Source organism: Caloenas nicobarica, chromosome 17, assembly GCF_036013445.1.
Source record: "Caloenas nicobarica isolate bCalNic1 chromosome 17, bCalNic1.hap1, whole genome shotgun sequence".
In the NCBI taxonomy this organism is placed as follows: Eukaryota; Metazoa; Chordata; class Aves; order Columbiformes; family Columbidae; genus Caloenas; species Caloenas nicobarica.
Genome location: NC_088261.1, coordinates 2,160,417 through 2,187,294, shown reverse-complemented (window position 1 = coordinate 2,187,294; position 26,878 = coordinate 2,160,417). Strand labels below are relative to the sequence as shown.

The 26,878-nt window shown below is 43.7% G+C and overlaps 2 protein-coding genes across 9 annotated transcripts in view; both read right to left on the bottom strand.

Annotated features, from left to right (window-relative positions):
* Positions 1-4,241, bottom strand: part of BCAS3 (BCAS3 microtubule associated cell migration factor) — a 304,791-nt gene extending 300,550 nt beyond the window's left edge. For all 8 annotated transcript variants that reach the window (XM_065647149.1, XM_065647152.1, XM_065647150.1 and 5 more), the window contains exons 1-3: positions 4,186-4,241; positions 2,721-2,808; positions 26-80 (exon numbers count right to left, since the gene is read on the bottom strand). In XM_065647149.1, the coding sequence (XP_065503221.1) occupies positions 26-80; positions 2,721-2,791 (126 nt within the window). In that variant the 5' untranslated portion in view covers positions 2,792-2,808; positions 4,186-4,241. The remainder of the gene's footprint in view (positions 1-25; positions 81-2,720; positions 2,809-4,185) is intronic.
* A 1,770-nt stretch (positions 4,242-6,011) lies between these two features.
* PPM1D (protein phosphatase, Mg2+/Mn2+ dependent 1D) lies at positions 6,012-26,269 on the bottom strand. Its single transcript, XM_065647303.1, has 6 exons — positions 25,701-26,269; positions 19,860-20,088; positions 17,312-17,436; positions 9,876-10,066; positions 8,973-9,215; positions 6,012-7,450 (listed from the first exon to the last, which is right to left on the bottom strand). The coding sequence occupies exons 1-6, from the start codon at positions 26,137-26,139 to the stop codon at positions 6,896-6,898; spliced, it is 1,782 nt and encodes a 593-aa protein (XP_065503375.1). The 5' UTR covers positions 26,140-26,269; the 3' UTR covers positions 6,012-6,895.
* Between the last annotated feature and the right edge of the window lie 609 nt (positions 26,270-26,878).

The following is a 26,878-nucleotide window of genomic DNA, read 5'->3' as shown; positions in this document are numbered from 1 at the left end:
AATAGTTTTAAAGATCTATACGTACCTGTGGCACAACATCTTGAAGAAATGTGACGACGCTTTCCATATACGACTGTTCCCTGGAAAACAGAAGGAGAATTTTGACTTCCACTGAAGTTCACACACAGTCATGAATACATTAAATAAGTCATATAACCAGAGAAAACATGTACAATCTTTAATGCAAAGGAAAATACTAAGTATGCAATGTAGTTACTTAATACGCTGCCAAACACTCTGATAATATAAACAGTGGCCTGAAAGTCTGTAAAAAACAAAGTGATATGAGTTTATGAAATAACAGCTTAGGGGAAAAGTATAAAAGGTAACCATAAAGAAAGAAACCCCGTTCCCCACATCAGAGTGGCCGACTGAAGTACAACAAGCATCTGGAAATATTCTTCAGGGTTTTTTTCTCCTCGATTTGGCTATTACAACATGAAGATAAGGACTTGAGCTCTCACTGTGGGGCAAGGAAACGTTCAAACCTCAGCTGCTCCATGTGCAATGATGTGTGGGTAGCACTTGGGGGGGACAAAACCCCAACTAAGAACAGTAAGGAGAGGTATTTCCAGATAAGGTTCTATAGCTTGGGAAGCTTATTCCTTCTTGGAAGTTCCTTAACAGCAATGATTTAGAATTGTATATAGTGCAAGATACATTTGTTCTGGTAGATTTAAACCAAGGCTTTTATTAGCTCAGCCCTGCATGAATGGGGAGTCTCTTGTGTAACTGCTGAGCAACCTGCAATGTGGGTTGACTATATTAGACAGATAGTGTTGAAACTATGCAGAAAGTTTGGTTTTTTTCTGTAATTAGTAATACTGAAACATGCTGGCAACAAGAACTACCTTCATAAGGTCTGAGACAAATTTTAAAAAAAGAAAAATTAACTCTTCAGGTAACAGCTTTGCCAGCCTCCAAATTAATTTTTATATCGGTAGTAATTCTTCCTGTTTTAACTCAAGATTTCCAACACCAACAAAGACAAGTCATACACAAGGAAATCTAGACTCTTGATGTCCAAAGGTACACGTTTTCTTTGTGCTTTCTTAAACCATGTTGTGCGAGATTCTTTTAATAGAACTTGGAGTGTTTAAGAATTAAGAATTAAATACTCTGCCCAGCAATGAAGAAGATACTTCAAGTCAATGCTGCAACACCTGGATCAGGTAAATGCTTGACTCCTCTCTGAAAACAACAATAAATCTAAACCAAAGTTTTAAATTTTAGAAAGCTCATTCAAACTCATGACAAAACCAGATTTTGCTAAGCAATGCAAGGATTACTGCATCACTGTCTCACTGCTTTAAGCTGAGGCCTTATAAACGAGCTGTGGTTTCCAGTGCTGATTCTTCTCTGATTTATGTAGGTCACCAAAACTGTCTTTGCGTCCCTTCAAAGCCTTCATTACCCAGCAGTAACGCTTGTCTGCGGGTACAGTATTAAGTACGGTGTTTGAAGTTCTCACGTGAATGCCTACCAGCGAGAGTCATCCTGCCTCCATTCCTCAGCTCATGAACTAGGACCTTTTTCTTCCCCTCAAGTACATCTCGAAACAAAGCTGATGTTTGGGAAATGTTTTATTCAGTGTACAAACTCTAAATCTCTCCTGAAGTTGAAAAAAATTCCAAGAAGAGATCTTTAAAGTGCTTATAAACAACAAAACCCACCAAAAAAACAATCTTCCCTAAGTAAGAATCTAAGAGCTTCACATACGCATTTCTATTATTATATTTTTAAAGCATATTTGGAAGAAAAGGTCATTACAAACAGAAATGCTTTTGTTCAGGAATTCTGCAATGTAAAAAAAACGGTTATTCTACCACATGGCCTGCAAGACAAACCTCTAACACAACCTTTTTCGTTACAATGATCCGTTTCTTGTGCTCCCTAGTAAAAATAAAGTGAATCTTGATGTCGAAATACACAGCTGTCTCCAGCGACAAACTCGTAGCCCCTGAAACTGATAGTACAAGGGAACATTTTGCTCCACTGTCATTTTGCAGCAACAGTTCAGCAGTATAAACATCCCCAGAAAAAAAGAAAAACTGCTACAAAAATCCTTTAACAGACAGACACAAGACCACAAACCTTGTAGACTGTCTTACTAAGCTATTTTACCACTAAAGTATTTTCACGTGAACGCAATGAAAATAAGGATGCCCAAGCACAAAAACGGTGTCTCATGTGCTGTGAGTGGAGAGAGGGAGATTCTTCCTTTGTTCTTGGTTTTCTTCTCTGAAGTCAAGAGAAGTTAAAATCCAAAATTCTATTTACTGAAAGACTCTAGTGACAGGTTGACATGTTTTAACGTATCCACCCCTGTGGCAAGGTATTATTAAACAGAGCTTCCTTCCGGCTAAGGAAGAAGTTTGCAATCATCGATCTACAGCTAGTGTAGTGTTTGTACTGCCACAAGATTGCACAGACAAACAACAGGACATTGCACTGTATTCATCTTTAAAATTTACAACTTTGAAGGTTTTGGTGTATAAGCAAAAAATACCCCATTTAGGGAAGCAGTTTGACTTGCACAGTCCTAGGAGATAGGAATGCAACATCTTTACTTTGTTTTATTGGAAGATACTCAGTGCAATGAAACCATAGTGTCAACACAAACCCTCGCAGCTGGCTTTGAAAGAAAATTCAAGCTAGGTTCTTCTCCAAGAAAATAAGAAGCACATCCAATAAGGGCTATTCTTCTAAAACGTGCTTACGTGACAGCTTGTGGGCGAACCACCACCCCGCCGGTACATCGACTAGGACGGCGAGGAGATTCTGTCGCCATTGTTTCTTTGAAGGTACCTGTAAGAAAGACATTTCTTTTAAATAATAATTTGTATCAGGATTATTTATTACAATAGTCCTTGACGTATCCTTCAGGATGAGAGAAACCTCTTGAAGAAAGAAACTTAACTTCTACAAACCTGTAAGGCACTATGGCCCTTTACAGCACTTTCAAAAAAAACCCTAAAAGACCAAAACTCAGACAACTTCTTTTTTCAGTATCTCAATCACTACAGCCCCTGCAACATATGTGAAAGCGCAAAGAGAGCACAGACCTTGATGATAAACGGGAAAATTTTCTTCAAACTATACATCAACAATAGTGGTACAGGTGCACAGTTAACATCACCATTATATAAGACCATTATTTATTAATGAGCTGTTGTCTTAATTATTATATAAAGATAACGTACAATCACAGTCGCAGGGTATTGTACTCTTGAAAAACTAATGGGTTACAATGAAACTAACCCAAAAAGCGTGACAGAACACACTCTGCTTTTTTAATGCCTGCTTTTTGCATCGTCTTCAAGTTTTTCTTCACACTTCTGATCTCCACGTGAAAATTCAGAGTAACACTCCAAAGGGCAAAGAAACCACTTGAGGAGCATCCCAGGTCCCGGCCACCTCCTCAGCCTCTTGTTTGGCCACTCCATCGTCTGCCAAACCAAGAACCAGGGCAGAAAGGGAGAAAAAAAGCCAACTCCCCAACGCGGTGTCGATTATCAGCATCATTTTCATGTCTGGGGAGTCTTTGTAAGGGCCACCACATCGAGACACAGATAAGCACTGAGCCTCGCAGAAACTGATAACAAACCCTTCAGCAATGCAACTGGAGTTTGACACACATGCCCAGCAACCTTAAAAGAAAAAACTGCACGTCAAGGATAAAATACCCCTTCACATTATGCGTTAGGCCAGCGGGACACCCGCACCGGCCGGTGCTCGCTCCCCGAGCCCTGAGAAGCCGCCGCCTGCCCCGGGCACCCGCGGGGCTGCGGCCCCGGGCCCTGTCCGGACCCCCGCCGAGCCGGCCGGGCAGCGCTGGGCACCCGCAGCCTCCCGCGGTTGAGCAACTCCGGAGCAAAACGCTCCGCCGCGCCCCGCCGCTCCCCCGCTGCCGCCCGGTGAGTCAGTCAGGCCGCAGCCACCCGGGGAGGCGCCGGGCCCCGCCGGGCCCCGCTCTCCACACGGCCCGCGCCCGCCCGGCCCGGCTGCCGGGGCTCCCTCAGCGCCCCGGCCCCCGCCCGGCCTCACATCCCCGCGCTCGCCCTCAGCGCCGGCCACAGCGCTCCCCGCAGCCCGGGCCCGCCCCAGCTCTCGCCCAGCGCTCCCCGGCCCGGGCCTGGTCCCAACCCGCGGGTCCCGGTGCCGCAGCCGCCCCGGACCCCTCACCTGCCGCCTCGCCCGGCTCCTCACTGACAGCGTTTGGGACCCTCACGGGGAATAACACCCAGCGCACCGCGCGCTGGCAGCCAATCAGACGGCTCCGTAGGCGGGTTGCTCCCCGCTGCCGGCCAATCCTTGCCCCGCTTCCCAACGGTGGGCGGGACGTGTGGGACACGGAGGGCGGCTGCGCCCCAAGCTCGGGTGAGAGGGCGCCAGGCGGCGGGCGCCGCCCCCGTCCGCAGCTTTGTTTACATCGTGTTCTCGCGAGAGCTGGCGCGACAGTCCCGCGCACGTGCGGCGGAGGCGGAGCCGCGAAGTGTTTACCTGCCGCGCGGCCGTGCGTGGTGACGCATGGGGTGGGCGGGGCCGCCGTGCGTCATCAGGGTGGGAGCGGCTGCAGCTGTGGAAGCAGCTATCTATAATATATATTTTTAATATTTTATATAGATATATATATATACTTGTTTGTTTCTGTGAGTCCTGATGACATTGTGGCTGCAGTCAAGCAAGCTGCGAATGCCAGCACTGAAGTTTAACCAGTGCTTTGATCCTCTGCCTATTACACACGGCACATAAAGACACAATATCAGCTCTTTCGAGCTTTTCGAAGGATTGTAGAACGCAAAAAAAAAAAAAAAAATATTGCTCAACAGATTCAAAATATACACAACAAAAGTAAATGAAAATAGATCTGGGATGAGAATGATTAACGATTTATTCCATTGAGAAAAATGATGTTGAAGTAATGCTAAGAGCTTTTAGAAGAAAAATGAGGCATAGCTAGAATGAAGTTTGATGTGCCTGTCCAAACTGCCAAGGTTCAGAATCATGAAAAGAACGCAGTGTAGCCAGTGCCCTCTCATTCTTCATATTCTTGGTTAAGAACAGAATATTTGGCACCCTATTAGATGTTTTTGAAAGTCTCCATACTGAAAAAGACTTCCTTCTCAATAAGAAGTTCACGGCATCTTGCAGTTAAGAAATTCACGTTAATGAATGTAGCAGGATTTGATGAAAATTTCAATTTTGCTTCTTGCTTGAAAAAAAAAAAAATCAGAAAACTGCTCAAGATTCTCCTTTTACGTACTTACAGTATAAGCAGCAATATGGATATTCATCTAACATGTTAGACTGGCATCTCTATTGCGACCAGTCATCTTTGAAACATTTAATGTCATGAGGTTAAACTGAAAATGGACAATGACTCAGTTTCTTGCAAAGATTGTTGCTAGGTAAGTACACGTAACTGCTCTTAGCGCCTATACGCTTCCCCCTCAATACAGTCTGTAATTTCAACATCGGTTATAGCAAAACTTCACTGTTAACCGTAGGTTACATCCTATATGCACAGAAGTAAATTCTTGAATGATCCCATTTGGACAGACCGTTACTTTCATCTTTCAGACAGTGCTGTGTTCAGAGGTTGGATGAAAGAGAATTAGACATTTGCAGAAAGCATCCAATCCCTCCAGGATTTCTGTAACCATGGTGACATGGAGATAACAGACCTGATTTCAACCCACGTTTCATTGTTCCAGCAGTAAAGAATTAATTCTATAAACATCCACCCTAGCCATTGGAATAAAATACTGGCCTTCTACTTCCTCGTTAAAAACAGATGATATGTTGCTATTCAGTATAAGAAGTGCCAAGATCAGTCCCATAATAAAACCACGTCGGATGTGTTGTCTCATGAGCCACGTAGCTGCAGTGAAGAAGGGAAGAGTATTAGATTTTTAATGAATACAAAATAAATATGATTGTGCTTCACAGAACCTAAGCTTGAAAAAACAAACAAAACCAAAAACCAAACAAACAAAAAGGCACCCCCATCAAATTTTCATGTGTTTTATTTAGGTGAACATACACATGGTCCACATACTCAACGAAAATAGTCATAAAATAATTTAAGAACTTATGTTGAAAGGTATTAGCAGCACCATCAGTATTGGAATAGCAGAAAATTCGTGCCTCTGTCGGGCACACATTGACGCCTGGATAAATGCTGTTATTGGTAACAGGATGGGAATGGCTTTGGAGGATGCTTTGGGGAGTTGGGGCTTTTAAAACACACACTTTTTTGCTAAATAATTTGACGATTAATGTTACAAAAAATACAACTAAATAAGATACTGCATAGTATTTTAATTAACATAAAGAAATCAACACTGAGCTGTGTAAAAGCAAGACCCAACATCTCCGCTTCCACGTACATTTCATTTCTGAGTAGAGAAATCTAAAATTTAAAATATAGACCTAGTGTATTCTCTAAAAGACAAACTTTAGGTGGAACGTATAGTACTACGAAAATACATATCTTCCATTCTGTTTAATAATTTACTTTAGTTAAAAAGGTGTGAAATTCTCATCACAAGAAGCGTATACAAATTCATGACTTTAGTAAATTAACAAAAAGGATTTTTTTTTTTTTTAAACAAAGTTTAGCCTCGCTGTAACAATTATACAAGGAAGAAGAGAGACTACATTTATATGAAGGAATACAAATTTACACACATTTTACAGTGACTTTTACCCTACACATCTACAAAATTCACAGTTATAATACAAGCAAGTACAAGGCTGGGATAAAGCTGTTCGATACCAAAAAAAGTTTCTACTTAAAAAAAAAAAGATTAAAACAGGAAGAGTTTCAGACTTCTGCACCGACTTTAAAATTCTCATCAGCCCCAAGGTCGGCTCCCCGCGCGGGGGCCGCTCAGCAGACGCAGACGGCTTTCCTGGGCGGGTGGAAGAGCGAGCTGCCCAGCTTCTTCTGGCCGCGCAGGCTGCGGCGCATGGCCAGCTTGGCCGAGCTCCTGCGCTGCGGGGTGGCAGACATGCCCTCGGCTTGGACACCCACGTTTCGGCTCAGGCCGCGTCTCGGCTTCTTCACAGCTGGGCCGGAGTTGGACTCTTCCAATGTCCTTTTAAAGTTCGCTGTGGGTGTCCTCTCTGCTTCGTGGGCTTTTGTTTGGCCGTTAGGAGACACCTTCAAGCCTTTTTGGTCCGTGCCTGAATTGGTGGAGTTGGAAGGGGAGAGGCTGACTGACAAACCATTGCTGTAGGACTCGTGTATCCTCAAAGCCAGGGCTTTGTTGCACTTCTCCTCCGGCAGGCCCGAATCCTTCAGGGTTGCTCCCGAGGAGGGTAAATTGCTTTTGGCAATCTCGTTTGGCAGCTCTAAATACTTTTCTGAGAGCACGTTGCTGTGCATGAGGGGAGGAACAGGCTCAGAAGCATTCAGTCGTGGCCACGGATCATCTTCCGGAAGCTGAGGGAAAAGAAAAAAATTTAGGCATAATTATTTCGCTTATGTTACCTGTCCTGACTGCAGACAGAAAGGGGGAGCATTGGACAAGGCTATTCTAAAAACAGAGTTACCGTTTGCAAAGTAATCTATTTTATCGCCTAGTTTTATACTCTACAGCTTGGAAAGAAAGCAGCTCCGTTCCTCACAGCACATCTATCTGCTCTCTAGGAAGCACCATCATTCTACATGTTGAAATGTGATGTTTTGAGAACCAGGAGCTTTCTGAACTCCAACCACTCATCCCTCCCAGAAGGTTTTGCCTCATTCTCAGTGGTACTAAGAGGAAAATGGGGACAATACTTGTTTCTCTGGCCACAGAGGGATTATGGAAATTAGTATTTATGCAGTGCCCTGAAGAGATGAATTATGACCTTGTTAAAGATTTAATTGTGAAGAAATCCCTGGTTACTCAGCGAGTCCTTCAAAAGTGAATTTCAAGGCCACATTACACGCCATCCATGTACGGCAAATGACAATGACTGCTTTAGGAAAGCAACGTGCTGAAAACTCAAATCCACACACAGCCAAATCAGAGTAAGTTAATGTAACATCTCAGATGAGTTTCTGCATTAAAATAGAATTTATACATACATTATCAATGAAGACCTGTAGTCAGTCAAAATTTTCTTTCAGGCTTTGCACATTAAGCAAAAAAATTAAAACAGGGCCTTATCTGCACAGCAAACACCAAAATTGTTATTTGTCTAAAGTTTTTCAGTATTTAAAATTCAAGTGATTTTTCTCCACTCAAGATTTTGCAAGATTCTAAGTTCTTTTCATCTATTTTGCTACAGTGGATGGAAGGGGACAGGCTAAACTTGCCACTTTATTAACAGCTTGTTTTTACCAAGGGAAAGTTAAGGATTCCCTTTCTACTTTTTGCTTTCTTTTTTACTTTGCCCAGAGGACAGTTATCCAAAGATACTACAGAACATCAAAGGACTGTCACTTAAAGCAGGAGCAGCTGGTAATCACTGAAACAAACATCCACTCCTGACTGCACTCCAGTTCTTAAAGAAAGGGGAAAAAAAAAAGCTTCTGAATAGCTCAGCTTTATGTTAATGGTAAAGCTTCTAATCTGAAGAAACTCCTTGTACTATGTCTTCTCCTCTTAACAAGGAACATTAAATCTACCAGAAGATAATAAGATCTCCCTATCCAGAAAGAAAACGTTCTTTACAACAATGTGTGTTTGAATACATTAACCATGTGTTACCATATTAAAAAAAACAACACATCACCAAAACCAAATCAAAAAAGATTAAGAACATATCCACAACTAGGCTGGAATTTATCTGCTGTGCAAGCTCTACAAGTACACAGCAAGGCATGAAACTCAACTGCAGCCCAACTTTATTCTCGTGGTAAGCTGCATAAAGAGAAACTACTATAATATTAGGGGAAGAAAAGAGAGATTGATACATATTTAGTGGGCTCCACACTCCAAAGTGGAACATTTAAAACACTGAAAGAAAAATCTTACCTTAACAGGTGGGGTGCAGCAGCGGGAGGGCGTCATGACATTCACATCGGGGCTGCTATAGCAGGGACTCTCGGCCAAGTTCAGATACAATTCGTCTTCATTTTCCAGGTTGCTTTTGCTGTCCTGCAACGGCGAGATGCAGATGACGATGGCGCTCGTGTTATCCGCACGAAGCATTCGCTGCCTCCACCGGCCCAGTGCTCTGTTCACCAGCATTTTGGCACAAGACTGTCGGTGCTCGCCCTTGATGGTATAAAAGAGGGACAGAAAGCGATCAGGTCCACTTGACTTTATAAACGGAAGATGGGACAGTTATGGGGCACAGCCTGAAATATACGTTCCTATCTACCGTGTGCTAAAGCAGCTTGATTCAGAAGCAAAAGAGATAATATTAATTGAAACATCTTCTTAGTGAAATATAACTTTAAAGTCTGTTTACAGTAGAATCCACAGGAGTTCTTGAAACCACAAAACTGACGCAATGACTTGCATAAATAGCCTGGTTGTAACAGGTCCTACGGTCTTTCCAAAAGCCTCTCAAGTAAAATGCCAATAAACAATTGTCTGCATTGTAACACGTGTCTTAATGTGAAATAAATTGCATTCTCAGACAGCATTTTGTATAGCTTCCTTACAGAGGGAACGTGTTTCCTTCATTGCTCACAGATATCATCCTGGTAGTCAGATTCCCCAGTAATTGCAACCAAATTATTTAAACAATGTTAACATGCAGGGTATCTGACAGTATATGCAACCACAATGTCAGCCACATTGTAACAACATATATTCCGTGGCAAAACTGAATATGCCATCGTTAGGTACTTTTCATACATGCCACACTAAGCAATTTTTAGAGGAAAGTAGTATTAAATTCTCAGAATGCCTTCCAGCCCCTGCTCTCACCATGAAGTACTTTTTCTCCTCGTGATCCTGGCACATGGAGATGGCGTCTTGCGGTGGGATCATGTTCCATAGCCCGTCACTGCCCAGGATTATGTACTTGTGCTTCTGGGGATCAATGGTGTGCACGCTCGTGTCGGGCTCCGGAGACACAACAAACTCACCGCTGTAGAAGTCGTAGCTCCAGAGATCACCTAGCAGAGAAGAAAACGTTTTTTGAACTGTTACATTACGGATGAAAATATGAATCTTGGAAACTACAGAAAAATGTTCCCATAAAACAATTACCACCAGTCTCAAGTCACCAACAGTAACAAAGTAATTTCAGCACGATTACTGTCCTGCTGCTGTCATTTTCCAATCATATTAATATGCGGCAATTTAAATGTAAAAAAATGATAATAAACACACATTCTAACCAGCCTATGTTTATAGGAGGTCTTCTACTCTCTGAAAACTAAGATTTTCAGAATAAGGGGAAATACAACAGATTAATACTTAGAAAACAGTGAAGCCTCAATATCCAAACTAAAACCTGTCTGAACAACTGAAGTTCTCCTCAAATGGAAGTAAAGCCTTGCTGTGTTAAACCCACATCAAACTTGTAAAAATCTGCCTTCCAGGGATTGGTACAGTTTAAATACTGGAGACAAAATCCTCACCTCTTGTACAGGGAATCGAGGCACAGTTTATAGAACTAGCTCGGGGTTTGGAAAGATCATATAATGCCCTTTTTCTCCCCAATATCACATCATCAGACTCTAACGTGCATCAGGATGGGATGCTGCCCTGCAGCCCCAACAAGCCCTGCTGATAGAAGGGGAAAAAAAACAACCAACCAGCCAACCCACACAAAACTCAAACTAAAAACTCCACCTGCTCACAGTCAAGGTGCTAAACTGCCCTTGAAAAACCAAACAAAAAACCCTATAAATTTCTCTTTCCCATTCCTCCTCCTCCCACAGCATCCCTGCCAATGCCAGGCAGTGTGTTAGAGCATCTTTCCAGCTGAACACCGTGTGCCAAACTCTGGCGTTGGACAGAAGCCACAGGCACACAAGGAGGGTCTGGGCTCCAGCAGAGAATCAGAGCTGACGCCTCTCCTTGGAAGGCCTCACACAGCGAACCTTTCTATTTTTAAATATTTCTTGCTATGCAAATGAGTTGGGGGTCACTTCACCAGTAAGGATGGCCTGAATCAAATTTAAACGCATTTGAATCACAGCATCTATTGGTTCAAGTGCTTCCTCCAAACCATCCTCAACTACCAACCACTCCAACAGAAAAACACGTTTCCACATCAATTTATTTCAACTTGGTTTATCAGGGATACTTCAAAAAATAAACTTTTTCTAAGGTTGGGCCTTTAAATCAAGAATGGTATTAATTTGCACTAACACCTTCTCTTCCTTTTTTATGTTCATAAATAGCTTCCTACAGTGATAAGCAACACAAACATCATTATTTGCAAGCATTGGCTAGATCCTCCTGTACAGAACACACAGCTTTAAAAGTAGAAATTAATTAAAACATCAGTGTTGACAAGCATACGGCAGCCTAAGAATTCCAGTTTAAGAGTAAGGTTTAGTTAGGTTTTCTCTTTGCTTTTTGCTGGCCTCAGAAAGCATGCCTGTAGCTTTCTTCCACATCCATCACCACCCTTTTAAAGATAATAAATAAGCTTTTTGTCTTCCTACTTCCTTCCATTAGCTCTGCCCTAAGCTATCAACCAGTTGAAAAGACTTCTCCAGGATCAGGAAAGGGAATACTTCAACTCAATTACTGCGCTTCACCACCGCCAGCATGGATGGTCCATGCTCATTAAAGCACCAATTCACCTTCGCTGCAGCAGCCGCAGCCAGAAACGCTGCTAATAAGCACTAATTGAAAGCCAAGCCTGCTTTTATAGAGGTGCACTCTGCCTCCAGACTCACAACAAAGCAAGGCAGCTGGCAACAAGATCAAAATAAATCCTGTAAGAGAAGAGCTGAGCTCCAGCACAGCAATTATTGTACGTGAATTGCCACAAAAAGTCTTCGTGCACTGAGAGTTCTTCACGTGCTGCCTGTCATAAGTGCAGCAAGTAAAATAAACAAGAGCTCGGGATCTTACAACAGCCAGATCTTGGAATCGGAGGCAGCAATTTCCAACACACATAGTATTTTTATGCCTTTATTTGCTAGTATGTTGAGACTCATTTAGGAGAAGTGACAAATGTTATTAGCTGAATCACTTTTTTTATTAAAAATACTGTGCTGTATGATAAAAATAACCCGATGCTATTTACTTTTGGTTCATCTACATACATGTCGTCATGCCCATCTGCTGCTCTTCCTGAGGAAACAGCTGAGTAATAATCATCCTGATTCCAGAGAACCTGTCTCCTCATGGGGGTATTTGGGAATATCCCATTAGTTATAAAGGGACTCCCAGAATTATAAACTCGCTGAAGGGAACACGATGAATTCACATCTCACAACCCACAGGGACATCCCCTAATCAGGAGCCACTCAAAGCCCTCCAGCCTCAGCATCTCTTCCATAACCAGCTGCCTCCTGAAGGCCCCACTGGAACTATGGACACCAAGGTCTGCACTCGACATGGGAATTAATAAATAGCTGGCATAGGAATTAATAGCTGGCACGCCATGACTGGCGTTAGAACAGCCACTTCTTTGGCCAAATCCATGTGCAAATCTCCAACTAAGCCACATCTCTACAGGACTATCATTGTTCTCAACTGGGGGTGGGAGAAAGAAGAGAGAGAGAAAAATTAGATACCACAAGAGGAAAGTAATTTTTCCTGAAAGCAAAATGTTGAACAGGAGCTAGACCAGTTCAAAGACTAAGTTTATTAAACATGCATTTTTTTGGCAAAATGCATTCTTTCAAATCTCCTGTAGCATCACCTCTGTCAAAGCAGCATTCCAAGTTTGCTGCAAATGTACAGAGAGAACTGAATCTCCAGGAGTTTTAAATTCAGCTGTACTCATCTATTCAAACTCAAAAATCTCTAGTAAATACGCAATAACTTATTTTCAAAGTTGTACGATGAAACAGCATTAAAGCACAATCAGATATTAGCTGACCAAGCCTGGAGCTACTGAAAGCTAAATGGAGCACTAGATGTCAAACAGAAAAAAATTAAAGCTTTTGGTTCTTTGGCCCAGGAAAAACTCCACAAAGTATATTTGAAGCCTGAGGTATATAGAAAAACCAAGATTCTTTCTTCCTCAGCCTAGAAGAAAACAACCAGCACTTGCAATCACCCTAAAGAAATGGGAAAATTATCTTCAGTGTTGATCTTTCATCAATCTACTCCCAGAAACCGCCAAACTGAGGCCAATCAGGCAGGCGAGTGATCCTTGGTAGAACAGCACTGCAGAACGAATATTCAAGAATTGTTCTGGCAGATCCGTATCACCAGGGTGAGGTACTAGGTTTTTTTCCCCCCCCTCTAAAGGGCAGAGCACCATAGATCAAGTCAGTGCTGCGGAGATAGAATGGGACTGTCAGCTCTGGCCAGCTGGGGAAAAATGTGACAAACTTGGGAAGAGTCAGTGTACATGGCACCCTCTGTCACAATTCTGCCAAGGAAATAGGGAGAGGACAGTAAGCCAGAAGGCAAAGTACACTTTTCCCTCGGCATTTCAAAGTGCTCCAAAATCTTTACTTCTGTCCCAAAGTGAGCAGCCAGCCCAGTGACCCTTCAGACAGCAGATGATGTGATGTGCCAGAGGCTACTGTTACACAACTGGAACACCAGGTTCTCAGACTTCACTTCATGAGCCATACTATTTTTATTCTGAGTCAAAACCCAAACATGTACAAAACTTAAAAATCTTGTTCTCTAAACCATACAGACCAGGATTATTTCTTTTGGTGAGAGGCTTGCGTATTTCTTTTCCAAACAAACAAAACAACAAACTACTATCAATGTAGTTCCTTCCATATCTTCCAGAAAAGTCATACCTGTTTCCTAGTCATGACTTGAACCAGAATAATATAGAGAGATCCACACAAAAATTACATTGCATCTTACAAAATGAAAAACAAATGTTTGAAAACATATCCTGGTGGAGCAGGTAACTAATTTAGCTACCTATAAGAATATATCAAAGTGTGCAGTCTATCTGATCTGCTTACTATTACCTTACACAATGAAAGAAGCCTAGTTGTAACTCAGCTGCTGCCAGGAAAGTAATTGAAGTTACAAACAAAAACACCCAACATATAAGTAGACTGGATTGGATTAAGCCCAAAGCCTTCTTACAGCAAAAGTATGTCCAGAAGTCATATAAATCAAATCTTTCATTTATGTTTCTGGAGCATGCTGTTTTGAATACAAAAATATCTTTTGGTTTTAATAGAGCAGGGGAAAAAGTTTACTTTTGTAAGTCAGTCCAAAACAAAAACCCAGTTTGATTAATCCCAGATCTTTTTACATCAAAGCTTTATCTAGAAGGTCTGTTAGTACAAAGCAAAGACTTGCAGAACTTCCTTTCCTCCTGCTCAGCGAGGCAGCCCTGCTAGAAAGTGAGACAGATCTCAGTGAGAATCCTGGCAGGAACCACTTAAACTGTTTAGGCTGAGCTGGGGTGGAAGGAGTTTTCACCAAAACTGACAGCAAGCCAGTCCCACAGCCACAAGAGGGCATCTTCACAGCAGGCTAAAGATGAACACAACAGCAATGTCCTGGGAACGCAACCCAGAAACGACCACACGTAGTTCAGGCTGAGGGATGGGGACAAAACTGCAGAGGCAGCAAGTGGAACAGTCACGCAGAAGCACTTGGGGCTTTACACTTTCACTGCTCCTCTAGCAGTACTTTTTAAAGAGCTTTTTACAGACAATTCCAGCCAAACCTGTTGAAAGAGCACCACCCTCAACACTATGCGGAAAAGGAAGCACAGGCAAGAGAACCGTATTTCAACAGCAAATTAACAAATAATTGCATTTACAATGAACGGTGAATTAAAAGCTGCTCATAAGGCAGTATTTATAGTGGCTGCTCATCTCTGCTTGTATGTGAGCAAAATCACAGCCAAGAGACATAAAAAAAGGCATCTGTCCAGGGCTATGCAAGAGCACACTGCACGAGAAAAGCTGCAAGAGCTAGTATGCAAATGGAGAGGTGGAGAAAGTCACTCACAACTAGACAAACTTAAAAAAAACTCCCTATATTCTAAATTTCAGGGTTTTTAATCAGATAATCTTCTCACTTTAAAGACAGAGAATTTACAACTCTCTAGGCTTCTCTCCAGAGAAGAGCAGAGTGTGAGAGTCTTGCTCTCTTGCTAAAAATTATTGCCCAGTCTGGGATCAGTATGGAATTTCTATGAAGAATAACAATGGAGTTTGGACTCGGCAGAAAGAATCACTGTGCTGGATCTCAGTGGGATTGACTGGCGTACTGGTAACCAGTATACGTCAACGCGGACAGTTATTACTCTGCTTGGAGAGGCTCCAAGGCAGCAGGGCTGTGCCAACCAGGGTAGCGATCTGGGAGGCAGCCAAGAGGCCGAGCGAGCCTCAGTGCGTGAATGCAAATGGCTCCAGTCACGGCAGGTCTTTTGTAAGCGGCGTAAAGGGCACGCTGGCCTCAGAAAGAAGTTAAATCCTGTTTCCAAACTGTGAGCGTCTGTGCACCATCTGGGTCCTACGGAGCAAAGCAGCTGCACTCCTGTTCCCAGGCCTGTCGCACCTCCGCAGGAGGGGATGCGAAGAGGCTGCGGAGGCTCCTGGAGCAGGGAAACACCAGAACACGCTCACATTGTAAACCTGTTTCTCCATAATTTGAAGATGCTAAAGCTTTCAAGTCTCTTAACTTTTGAAACTAAGAATTATTAAACGATAGGTGTTCTCATCTCTTGGACCTGAAACTCTCCAGTCATCCTCTTTGTCCACCTAACAGGAACAAACGCAACAGGGTGCTAATAGACGCATCGTTCCTTCAGCTCCATCTGCACACAAAACCCAGCCAAATCCCCTCGTTCAGTTTGCTGAGAGGAATCAGATCAAAAGTCATCAAGCTATTTAGACAAACAACAAGCTTGCAATCATAGGAATGATTCATCGAAATTAAGCATACACTTTTTGTAATCTATGAGGAACACTTACCCTTTTGCAGAAAAGGGGAAAAGAGGGATATGTTCCTCAGTGGATGAAGATCTGTTTGCTAGTCATCTATTAACTCCAGAGGATTTACTCAAACTCTTGAGTCAGTTTTACTAACCACAAAATAAGCACCTATCTTGCCTAAAGCATGACACACAACACAGACTTGTAAAATCGAGAAAAATGTCCATATAATTAAAATCTTTTTATTAAAAGATGACTGTTCAGCCACTGAGACACCTGTGACTCCTTCTGTGATACACAGCTGTCTTTCACAATGTTAGTTATCACAGCAAAATTCTTCTTAACACTGGATAAACCCATGTGAAACAGATAGTGCTGCCGTTGAAATAAGACACAGTAATGCTACGCAATTATCAAGACGACCATGGTCCCAGGAACAGACTGTCCCCACCACATGCTGCCAGCTGATCTAGGAACACAGACAACACTATCAAGTAACTGGCAAGCTTGCCAAGAAGAAATTAAGTCGCAGGACAGTTTTCACAGGTAAAAATATGATAGCATATTTCCATAAAATCAGACCTGTACTGGGTAGATCTGGATGGAGACTTCCTCACTGGGGCAGAAGGGGAGAAGGATGGAGGAAGGATGCAAGGAAGGACACAATGAACCGCAGTAGACTGGAATTCTGCCATGAAATCTAAGGAAAAATCCTGACCAGAAAACACTAACACTCATGGGCAAGAGGTATCCAAAGATTTAGTTATGAAGTACTTCCCAAAAACCATTCGTAACAAGTTTGATAGGTACTGGAATATGTGTTCCTCAAATAACATGTTCCTCAAAGATAGTAATGGGAAACTAATACTCTTGCAAAGGCAACTTATAGCTAAAAGAGACTTTCATCCCTTTGTTCATTCTCTCATGTCTTGAAAGAGATTAACCACCAAAGGAAGACCAAAGTAACTCATACTCTATGTGGCAAACCTTAGTCTTACCACCACCTAGTCAAAAATTACAGTCCTATTATTTCAGTAAGAAAAAGATCAATGTGGTCTCCATCTCAGACACATACCGCTTTGCACATTTTCATTTGCAACAGAAAGAAGTACCATCCTTGTAAAACTGACATTGAAAATCCTACATGTTGTAGGGCCAGTCCTTCACTCACCAGTGACACTTTCTACAGCTTGATTTGAAAAATGAAATCCATATAGCATTAAAAAATATTTTTGAAGGTCTTGTAATGCAGGTGAGTGAATCTCCCTGAGCTACGTGTTTTGGCAAAACAGCATATAATTCCATTCTGGTGCTCTCTAAGTGGCGGTGTCTCACTTCCCAGCCACGTGCACGACTTACCAAGCGCTCTAGCGACTGCCAGGAAGGGGATCTGGTCAATGACGGTGCTGCGGCGCACGGGGCCGTTGTGGGTCAGACGGGGCCTCTTCCAAACAACACGATTCACTCCAGACTTGTTGATCACACTAAAACCACCAGAAAGACACAGGGGTTAAAAAGGAATGGAAATGAAAGCATGAAAGTTGGTTTCAATGACATAAAACTAGTTAAATATGCAAATACGGAATCAATAACAACAGCACCCTCAGGGAAGTCCACAGCACAATCAAATATTTCAAAACACACGGTATCACTTAGATGGTTTCATTCCAGATTAAGCCAAAGGGAAAAGTGAGAGACAAAGGGCAGAAGAAAAGAAAAAACAGAGGAATGAAGACCTGGAAGAAATTCTGGCTGGCTGCAACAACCAGATGTAAGCATATCTTTTTAATCTGTCAGAGAAAAAGCAAAACTGAATTTGTTTTCCTCAGATGAGGACCATCAACACCAGCTCGCTCGGGTAGAAATATCATGTAGTTCCTCCTTTGGTTTTCTCCATCTGCTGAAGTCTGGCAGTAAAGAGCAGCACAGTACAGCTGGGAACAAAAAAGAAAAAAAAAAAAAGAAAGGAGCAGCCTTCTGCAGGGATTTCCTTACTGGTGTAACAAGAAGAGGCAGAAATAAAAGAGGAATTGTTCATAGTTGCTCCCTGCTGAAAGCAAGAGATATGAAGAAACAGCTCTGCATTTGAGTGTTAACACCTGCTCTGAGGCACTGAGCTCTGGTTTTAGTTCTCACAGATGGCAGCAGAAAAGTCAAAGGAGAAGCTGCGGAGCAAGTAAATGGGACAGCTGCTATCAGAAGGGGAGGCAGGGAAGAAAGAAGAACAGAGTAAGAGCCATCGAGAAAAGGCAATGGAAGGAGGAACTAGCAAAGTTTGGCCCCAACCAAGTTAAGAGCTATTATAGATACTTAAAAGCTAGCTTTTAGCCGAGGAACAGCCATTGGTAATTAGAAACTGAGAAGCTCTGGAACCGCCTCAAGATTCCCCATACCAAAGCTATTCAAGATGCATTTCCTGAGACTTCAAAGGCCTTAACAACATGGGCATGTTCAGCTCCATCCTTTTGCATGCACAGTGTGGCAAAGTCAAACACCACATCCTAAAATCAACCTCATCCACTTGTGCAACTAATGACCACACCAAGTTAACTCCAGTCATCGTTGGAAAGACGACCTCATCCCACACTCAGAGACTGGTACTAGGAAAATACCATTTTTAGTGAAAGATTCAATTATGCTCTCCCATTAACTTTCCCCAATCTGCTCTCGTGAAAGAGAAGACATTAATAAGCATAGTTGCACAGTTCTACCTCACAACAGCCTGCAAGAGCCAGCCTGGGAAAAAACAGGACTACTAGTAAAAATAAAGGTTTAAAAATATATCTACATATTAACATTCCAGGGAATGCTTCTTTGAAGCTTCAGAGACTTTCAGTCTCTGAGGTCCACAACTTGGAAACCCTTATAAGTACAAACCGAGCAAAACTGCAAGTTCCCCTTTCTGTAAAGCTCCCATCCCTAATACAGACAACTGAACAACTTCCACCTGCTAGAGATCCAGATATCTGAAGGTTTTCCTGCTGACAGAGTTCTTGTATGAATTATGTCAACAGGAAAAACCTTCAGTGATCTCTGCCTCCGAACGAGGAGAAGGAACTGTGCCCGCCCATGTGGTGCGGTACCACAGAACCAGAGAACAGAGCTCCTGTGAAGCTGCGCCCAGCGCGAGCCCTGAGGTTTGTCTGCAAACAGACCTGCCTGCGCTTTCCTCCTTGGCCACAGGAACGGGCAGCGACCGCAACGCAGCGACATTCTAACAGCTGCCACCTCCTGACAGTGAAGAAACTACTCATGTAAAGATACGCATTAAAATGCTGTATTCTTCACATTTTAAGCATATATTTAAATGCAGCATCTTGTTTCAAACCTAACTTTTGTTTTTCTCCCTATATTCCTTAAACAGAAGCTTTGAAGAGCCTACTCCACGGCTGCCATTGTCACCACAGGAACAATGCAGTATAAGGAATTACACACTATTTTGTGTTGAAACTGCTGTGGTACCACCATTCAGCAAATCAGGTATTCCAGAGCTCATATCACTATCTGTATGGAAAGGTAATTCCTCCCCCAGCCCCAGATTCCACAGAATTTAATGAAAAATAGGACAAATACCAGTATCTCCACTTTCAAAGTTTTCAGTGAACATGGAGAATTATAGCCACACCTCAGCTGCATGGGAATCCACCAAAACATTTAAATTTTGTTTATATACAAACCATTAGTGAAAACCACAAGAGTGTAACAATGGATCGGTATAACATATTACCAAACTAGGCGGGGGGGAAACAAAAAAAAAGCGCATAGATAGAGGAGTATAAATAGATTATGAGATTCACCAGCTTGCTCACCCCTCCCTAAGCCAAGCGAGCTTAAGCCTAGTTGAGTCAGAAAGACACAAATAGCACCCAGAGATCAGAACTGAAGTAAAAAGCACAGACACACCTACCTGCCCCCAAGGCCTTCAATTCTCTCCCTTTCTTTGGGAAGTTCTGGCTTGTGGTCCTGTGTCACCTCCACAGCCCTCACAAAGTTGTCCTTGGGGTCATCCTGGACTCCCAGCACCACGCCGGAGTCGCCAACATGAGCCACGTACATCTTGGACCCGCGGATAATCACCACGCTGGCTGTAGTTCCTGACGTGCTCGGGAGACCCGTCATGGTCTTTGGCCACTCTGCTGCAATGAGAAAAAAGCAAATAAAAATAGTTTTGTTTTTAATTCTCTGGAACTGGTAATGTTTTGAAGATCAAAAGGAAGGGTGTGTCACAGAGGCTTCCATATCACCATACAGTGTGTACTTAACTAGTACGGCCAGGCAAACCAGTGCCCTCGGGTCCCCCCACTTCACCATCACTCCCCCAGCTGCAGCTTCAATTGACACATACATGTATAGTGACAGTATCAAAGCACCAAGACAGGATTCAAAAAAACTGCTTCCTCCAGTGTAATATTCCAAGCATCACTAGAATAGAGGGGAAGATGTGCTCCTTGAGTGTTCAACAGGATCGACCAAGTATTTTGTTAAGTTCTACTGTTCACTTCCCTGTCCAAAGAGGTAGAAACATTAATTAGGTCATTTTGTCTGGACATTCGACTGGCAACCAGGTTTTCTGGACATTCCTGATCCCCTTGGAAGGAAAGAAAATTCTATTCTACTTTTATATGTTGAATATTTGAAGTTGAATAACATCTCAACTGTTTCATTCACATTTCCTTTTGGAGGACTGAATAATGCAGACTACTTAAGGACAATATCCATACCCAACATCAAATCTTCTGCAGAAGATATCCCTTGAATTCAGAACAACTCAATACCTGTGCTAATGTGAGATACGCACGGTTAGGGAAACCTCCTTTCTCAACTGCTTTGCCCTCAAAACACTGGGGTTAATTTCCTATTACACTACTCTCTCCACTTACATCCAATCCAAATTTTTCTTTCATGCCTTTTCTTTTCTTGTCTATTTTTGTGTCTACACACCCAAGCTCACCTTCTTCCAAAACTCCACAAAATGACTGCAACACCATCCCAGCTACAAGAGATCAGCCGTACCGTACCAGTCTCCCTCAGAAAACCCAACAAGTTCCCAGTGATCGCTTGATTTCAACTGTCAACAGCAACCTCATGTTTCCCCTTCGCTGCACCCACTCATGTCTTCAGACAAACTCTGAAGGGAGACTCATCTCCTTGTCACATTCTATCTTCTGCACTTCGCAAGTCACGCTCACACGGTACGACATTAAAATTCCACGGTGATACACATTCTGTTTGCAGGAAATACCCAAGCCAGACTGCCAAAGTACTATATTGTTTATTTTCCTATGGCACAACAAACACCCAAGAAAAAAAGAAAATCAAAACACAATTAGGCCTCCCCCTCTGTGAAAACAGATATTTCAAACTTCAAAAGTTTTAAGCAGAAGGAAAAGATTAGGAACTTAATAAGTTCTAGTGCCACTGAACGATGTTCAGATGTCCAAAGCAAAAACCAGCAGGTGTGCTGAAGGAGAAGCAGAATTCTATAGATCGTCTGGTGATAAAAGCTTTATTTCCTCATCGCTAGCTACCAAGATATCCAGCATAACTTAAACTTCTAGCTTTGTGTTCTAAATACTAACATACCCTTTCTCCCTAGGAGTAGCTTTATTTCAAGAACACAAACATTCAATCAGCTTATTGGAAGTACTTTGTCTGGCAATTTTAACTGTGGATATTAAATCTAACGCATTCCAAATGGAAAGAAAATGAGGGAGGAAGCCGAGTGGTAATGAGGACTTCAACCACGCACTTAGCAGAAAACAAGCTGCAACTAATGAGTTTCTGTCAGTGTAACAACCCCTCAATAGCAATAAAATATATTAGAGAGTAAAAATCAGTCTTTATGGGAATGAAGAGCACAGAGAGTGAAATCACCCACTTACAAGAAAAAGAATGATACACCAATCTCAGATTTCAGGCTCCAACAGAACCAGAAATTAATCTGTCACCAAGGGGTTTCAGTTTATGCCTTACTCCTCCTTAAGGTAACTATTATATATAGCATATTCCTTTCTTTAGAGACTGTGTCTCACCAGAAATGAACAAAACCATCAAAACTCCCGAGTTTTCTTCTGAGCCTAAGTATTAAAATCGAAGTCACTTACCCGACTCCTCCACAAATCAGGAGTACGCTTTTATTAATCTTAAGCAACAGGAGAAATACCTCTAGGCAGCCCCCTGGGAAAACAAAGTCAGTCAAAGTCTCCTTGTGGACCTGTATCCCTAATTCTGTATTTACAGTCATGAACTTTTCAATACACCCCAGGACAGACCCAAGTCCACCACGGTTAAGGGGCCTTAGATCTGAAAAGTCACGTATTCTATGGAATGTGCGCACAGGCTGAACCAGTGGACGCTAATGCAGAGCAGGAGCTAAACCCACAGCTGCGTCTGGCAGGGACTGACAACACTGCCCGGGACCGACTCGCAACACCTGCCCACAAAATACCACAGTTTCCAGTTTAACAGATGCACGTCCCACTCTTCCAAGAAAAAATAAAAATAAAAAAAGAATGTATGTTAAGTGTCCTGAAGCTATCATATCTATTATCTAGTTTGTTCCTTACAGCAGAAGACCGTTTCAAGAGACAAATCCATGCAGCTTTCCAGGCCGGTAAGTTGTTTATGCACTTCTTACTTTTTCACCCTTCTTCTAGTAGAGGGACTGGAAAGCGGGGGGGAGGAATTGGTTTAAAACCACCAACCACCCCAAGCAGTGTATCTGTTACACCAAAATATGTATCCTACACCTGGACACCACATCTGTAACTAAAAAATCCTCCGCCACACTCTAAAAAAGCAAATTCACTTATGATGGTTGGCATGTGATCTGAAATACATAGACTGCTCCAAAATGCATTTGTGCAAGTTCTGCTCCTGTTTATTTTTGAAAATGATTTGGGATTATTCTGGGAAGCACAAATTTCTGAAGAATATATTTTATTTTTACTTCACTGGTTTTATATACATTAAGTCAAACTACAATACCTCATTTGGAATTAGTTTGATTTTAAAATTCTTATTAAACTTTCCAAAAATAAACACTATATGAACTTTCAATAGAGCAAGACCCTAAAAATTTACGTAATCCTGAAAACCTGCATTGCCTCAAGTAGTCCAAGTCCTTTTCAGATAAGAATACATACATTAACTCTTAAACATTTCTAAGAATACTCCTGAAATTATGGACTTTGCAGTGAAAATTACAAAAAAACCCCTTATTACACAAGAGATGAAAATATTATTTGACTTTCATTGCTTCAATTAAATTTAATGGGAAGAGCTATAACCAAAGCAGAAGCATGCAACTCTTTCTAAATTGTAACGAGTAATGCTGAAAAATGTTTTTAATAGTATCAGTCTAAATATAACATTTATAAACAAGCTCTTGGCCATACAAATAATGAATTACCAAAGAAACATAAACCAACGCAATCCTCAAAGTCACATCAACAGCTGGGCCCTCCTGTAGGAGGCTCCTTGTGAACACCTTTCCTACCACTGCCAGTTGTAGAAACAGGTTTCAAATAAGAACTTTCACTCCAGAAGCTTTTTAGCATACAGATAATTTTATTACTGTATAATTAAACCAAAACTGATCAGGCATCAACTGGAAGCAATCAAGACTCCACCCTTTACACCAAAAATTCAAACCATTCTCCCGCCCTCATTTCAAGATGCCAAATACCCAGTCACCCTGTCACGCCCATAGTATCACTAATACACACAGACCTGCTCCACATATGAGGATACGGGACATTATTGTAAGTAAAATTTGCATTGGGATTCTATAACATAGTATGAGAAGTTATAAGCTAGATACAGGAATGCTTCTGTCCCACAAAACTCTAGCTGTTATGCACAAGCAGCAGCAATCAGTGTGACCAGACTCCACAGAAGTTCAGTATCCAGCCTACCTGAACCTGTCACCAAAGGCTCACAGCCACAGCTTTGATGTTTCTCACAACAATTCAAATTAGTTCCACGGCCCAAGTACTATTTCCTAAATGCTCATTACTGAAATAGTATTTCCTGCATTCTGTCATTCCACTTCTCTCCATTTTGTATTCACACGTAGTTGCAGTGACAAATAACAGATACGGGTACTACAACGACAAGTCAACTCCGTATCTTCCTCCCCATGCCGTTTTCCCCGTTCACTCATCTTTCTCCTTATCATGCGTGTCTGCAGCCCAGGAGGTCACGTGCCGCTTACCACTCGTTCCTCAACATCAAGGTTGTGGTCAAGTCCTGGTGCTTCTACAACTCACAACTCTTCCTTTCTGGCCAATACCAGCATCCCCCCAACCTTCCCATTCCTTCCCCTGTATCTTTTCAAGTATCTACCATTTGCAGAACTTCTCTATTTTGCTATTCAAGAAAAAAGGAAAAAGAAATTGAAACTGTTTTGACACTATAAGCCCCCCCATTAATCGCTTTGTTGAAACCACACAGTGCTCTAAGTGCAATTCTTGCTTTTTATGTTTGTCTCCCAAGTTCAACCGTCGGTATCACTGTGGTTTTGACCCGATGTTACTGTGTTCCCCTCCTGCCTGGCTGTCTTCATTGCTGTTCGCTGCTCTGATATTTTCTTTTTCTGGGGCTTTTGAACACATAAATACAGAACGCACACACACGCACTACATAGAAACGATCATACTCTAAGCCATAATCTTTACCTCACCCAGAAAAAAAAAAATAAATCCCTTTCAGATCTCAATTCTGCAGTCCCACTAGATCTCAGGGAGAAGGGAGAGTACAGGAACGATCGCTGTCAGCTGTCTTGTCACTCTCCTTTACCCTTACCTTTTTGGGACCCCAACTTCTATCCTACTGCAGTTAAGCAACCAATATCTTCATGATATTGAGCGTGTTTTCTGTTTTGGCAGGTACCCTTCATATTCCCTGATGCTCAAATCATAAAATGAGTGAATGATTATCCTTTATGAAACAGTCACACTTCAAATCCTTCATCAGGACTCAGTAGAAACAGTTCAAATGAAGGGAAAGGGAAAAACAGTCCCAGCCCACTTAAGGTTACTATATCTATCTTTTTTTTTTTTTTCCTTTTCATGATATTCTGGACAAGGGAAACCTAAGGGGGAGTTCCATTCCACTAGATGGAGATCCTCCAACTGAATTTGGAGATCCAACTTGCAACACCCTGAAAACAAGCTGCAGCTCTACAATCACACCATCTTCAGCTCCATAGCACAGTCATCCCACAACGTATTCTCACCCTCAGATTCTATTTTTTCTCCCACAGTTTGCTCTCCAGTTTTTCTTCTTTTACTGAATTACTTGAGTGAACATCTCCAATCGCATCCCACTTTTCCTCTGGTACCTGCACGCAGGCGGTAACGATGCTGCCCAGCTCCTCAGCACAGATGGAGGGGGAGGCTTTCAAGCACGCAACTCACAATAGTGCGGGCTGGGGGGGGATAAAAAGGCGGCTAAAAGCGGGACGTCCCATGCGCAGGGGATGCCAGCACATGGAGAGAGGGAGGGACCGGCGTCTCGGGGTGATGCCGGGGGTAGGCAGGGGGAACTGCTGTCCCCCGAGCTCTCACTGCAGGGCCCTGCAGAAAGGAGAAGGGGAACCCAGAGGAGGGCACGGCCGGGCGCGGCGGGGAGGGCAGAGGCCGGGCCGGCAGCGTTACCTGCTGCTCCGGGGGGGACGGAGGCAGGACGGGACGGGGGACCCGGCGGAGCGGGGGCGGCTGGAAGGCGCCAATCGCCTCGAACTTACGCAGCTTCTTCCACATGGCCCGGTGGCAAGCGATGAAGCCCTTGCGCAGGGCCGCGCACACCTCGGCCGGCTCCGCCGAGCCGAAGCCCTTCTGCTTCTTGATGAAGCCCCACAGGTTCTCCCGGGCGAACTGGGCCGCCTCCCGCCCGCCGTGCCCGTCGCACACGGCGAAGAAGGCCACGGAGCGGCGCGGGCGCCGGCCGGAGCCGGGGCCGGGCGGCAGCGCTCCCTCCTCCGGCGCCCGCGGGCTCCCTCCCCGCCGCCGGCCGCTCTCGGCGAGGGGCTCGGCGCTGCGCGGGCCTCCGGGCGCCGCTCCGCCTTTGTGCGGGGGGCCGCGCTCCGCCTCGGGCTCCACCACGATCTGGGTCACGTCCTCCATGTATTTCCTGCCGCCCTGGTCGGAGAACACGCTCACCCCCAGCGAGTACGGCCCCTCCATGGAGGGGTGGGGAGGGGAGGCTCGGCGCGGCGGCGCCCGCCGCTCCCCGCCCGCGATGGTTCCCCGCCCGCCGCCGCGGACTATTGTTGATGTCGGCGGCGCCGCTCGGGCATGTCCGCGCCGCCGCACCGCGCCGCCCGCCCCCGGCCAGCCCCGCCGAACGGCGGCCGCTCCGCGCCGCAGCGCCCCCTGCCGCGCCCCCGCCGCGCCGGAAAGGGCGGCCACCACAGCGCCCCCTGCCGGCCAACGGCGAGCACGCACGCAGCGCCCCCTGCCGAGCCGGAGAGGGGGTGCGGGCGCCTACTCCAGGCGGGGCCCCCCACTACTCCAGGCGACAGGCACACTTCACCAGCTCCACGTAGGGCACCAGCTACGAACTCAAAGCACAGGACTCCCCACATTGCTCCAGGAAGCCCAGGGTGTTACTCCAAGTCCCTCCATCTTTCGCGGCTGCTGTCCTTAAATCCCTGGTTTCCCCCTCGGACAGCAGGATTCCCACCAGTGATCTCCCTGGAATTACGCATCCTGATGTACTTTTTACACTTGTGACTATTTAAGACATTCCCTGCACACTGGAGGGTTTTGTGCAGCTCATTTTTATAGTTGAAATTCTAGACCTTGTTTTACTTGCAATCTACTGTCACTTTCAACTTTCAGAGCCCCTTCCCACGACAAGCTTAAAATGGCTAAATCATTACTGAATTTTGCAAAAATACTTCCGCTGTCAGTAAAATGGAGA

Excerpts from the sequence above, each read along its gene's own strand:
- PPM1D (XM_065647303.1), bottom strand. The coding sequence starts at position 26,139 with ATGGAGGGGCCGTACTCGCTGGGGGTGAGCGTGTTCTCCGACCAGGGC. Across the intron at positions 20,089-25,700 it reads GGCCATGTGGAAGAAGCTGC|CAGAGTGGCCAAAGACCATG; the intron begins GTAAGTTCGAGG and ends TTCTCATTGCAG. Across the intron at positions 7,451-8,972 it reads GCTGCACCCCACCTGTTAAG|CTTCCGGAAGATGATCCGTG; the intron begins GTAAGATTTTTC and ends CTTTTCCCTCAG.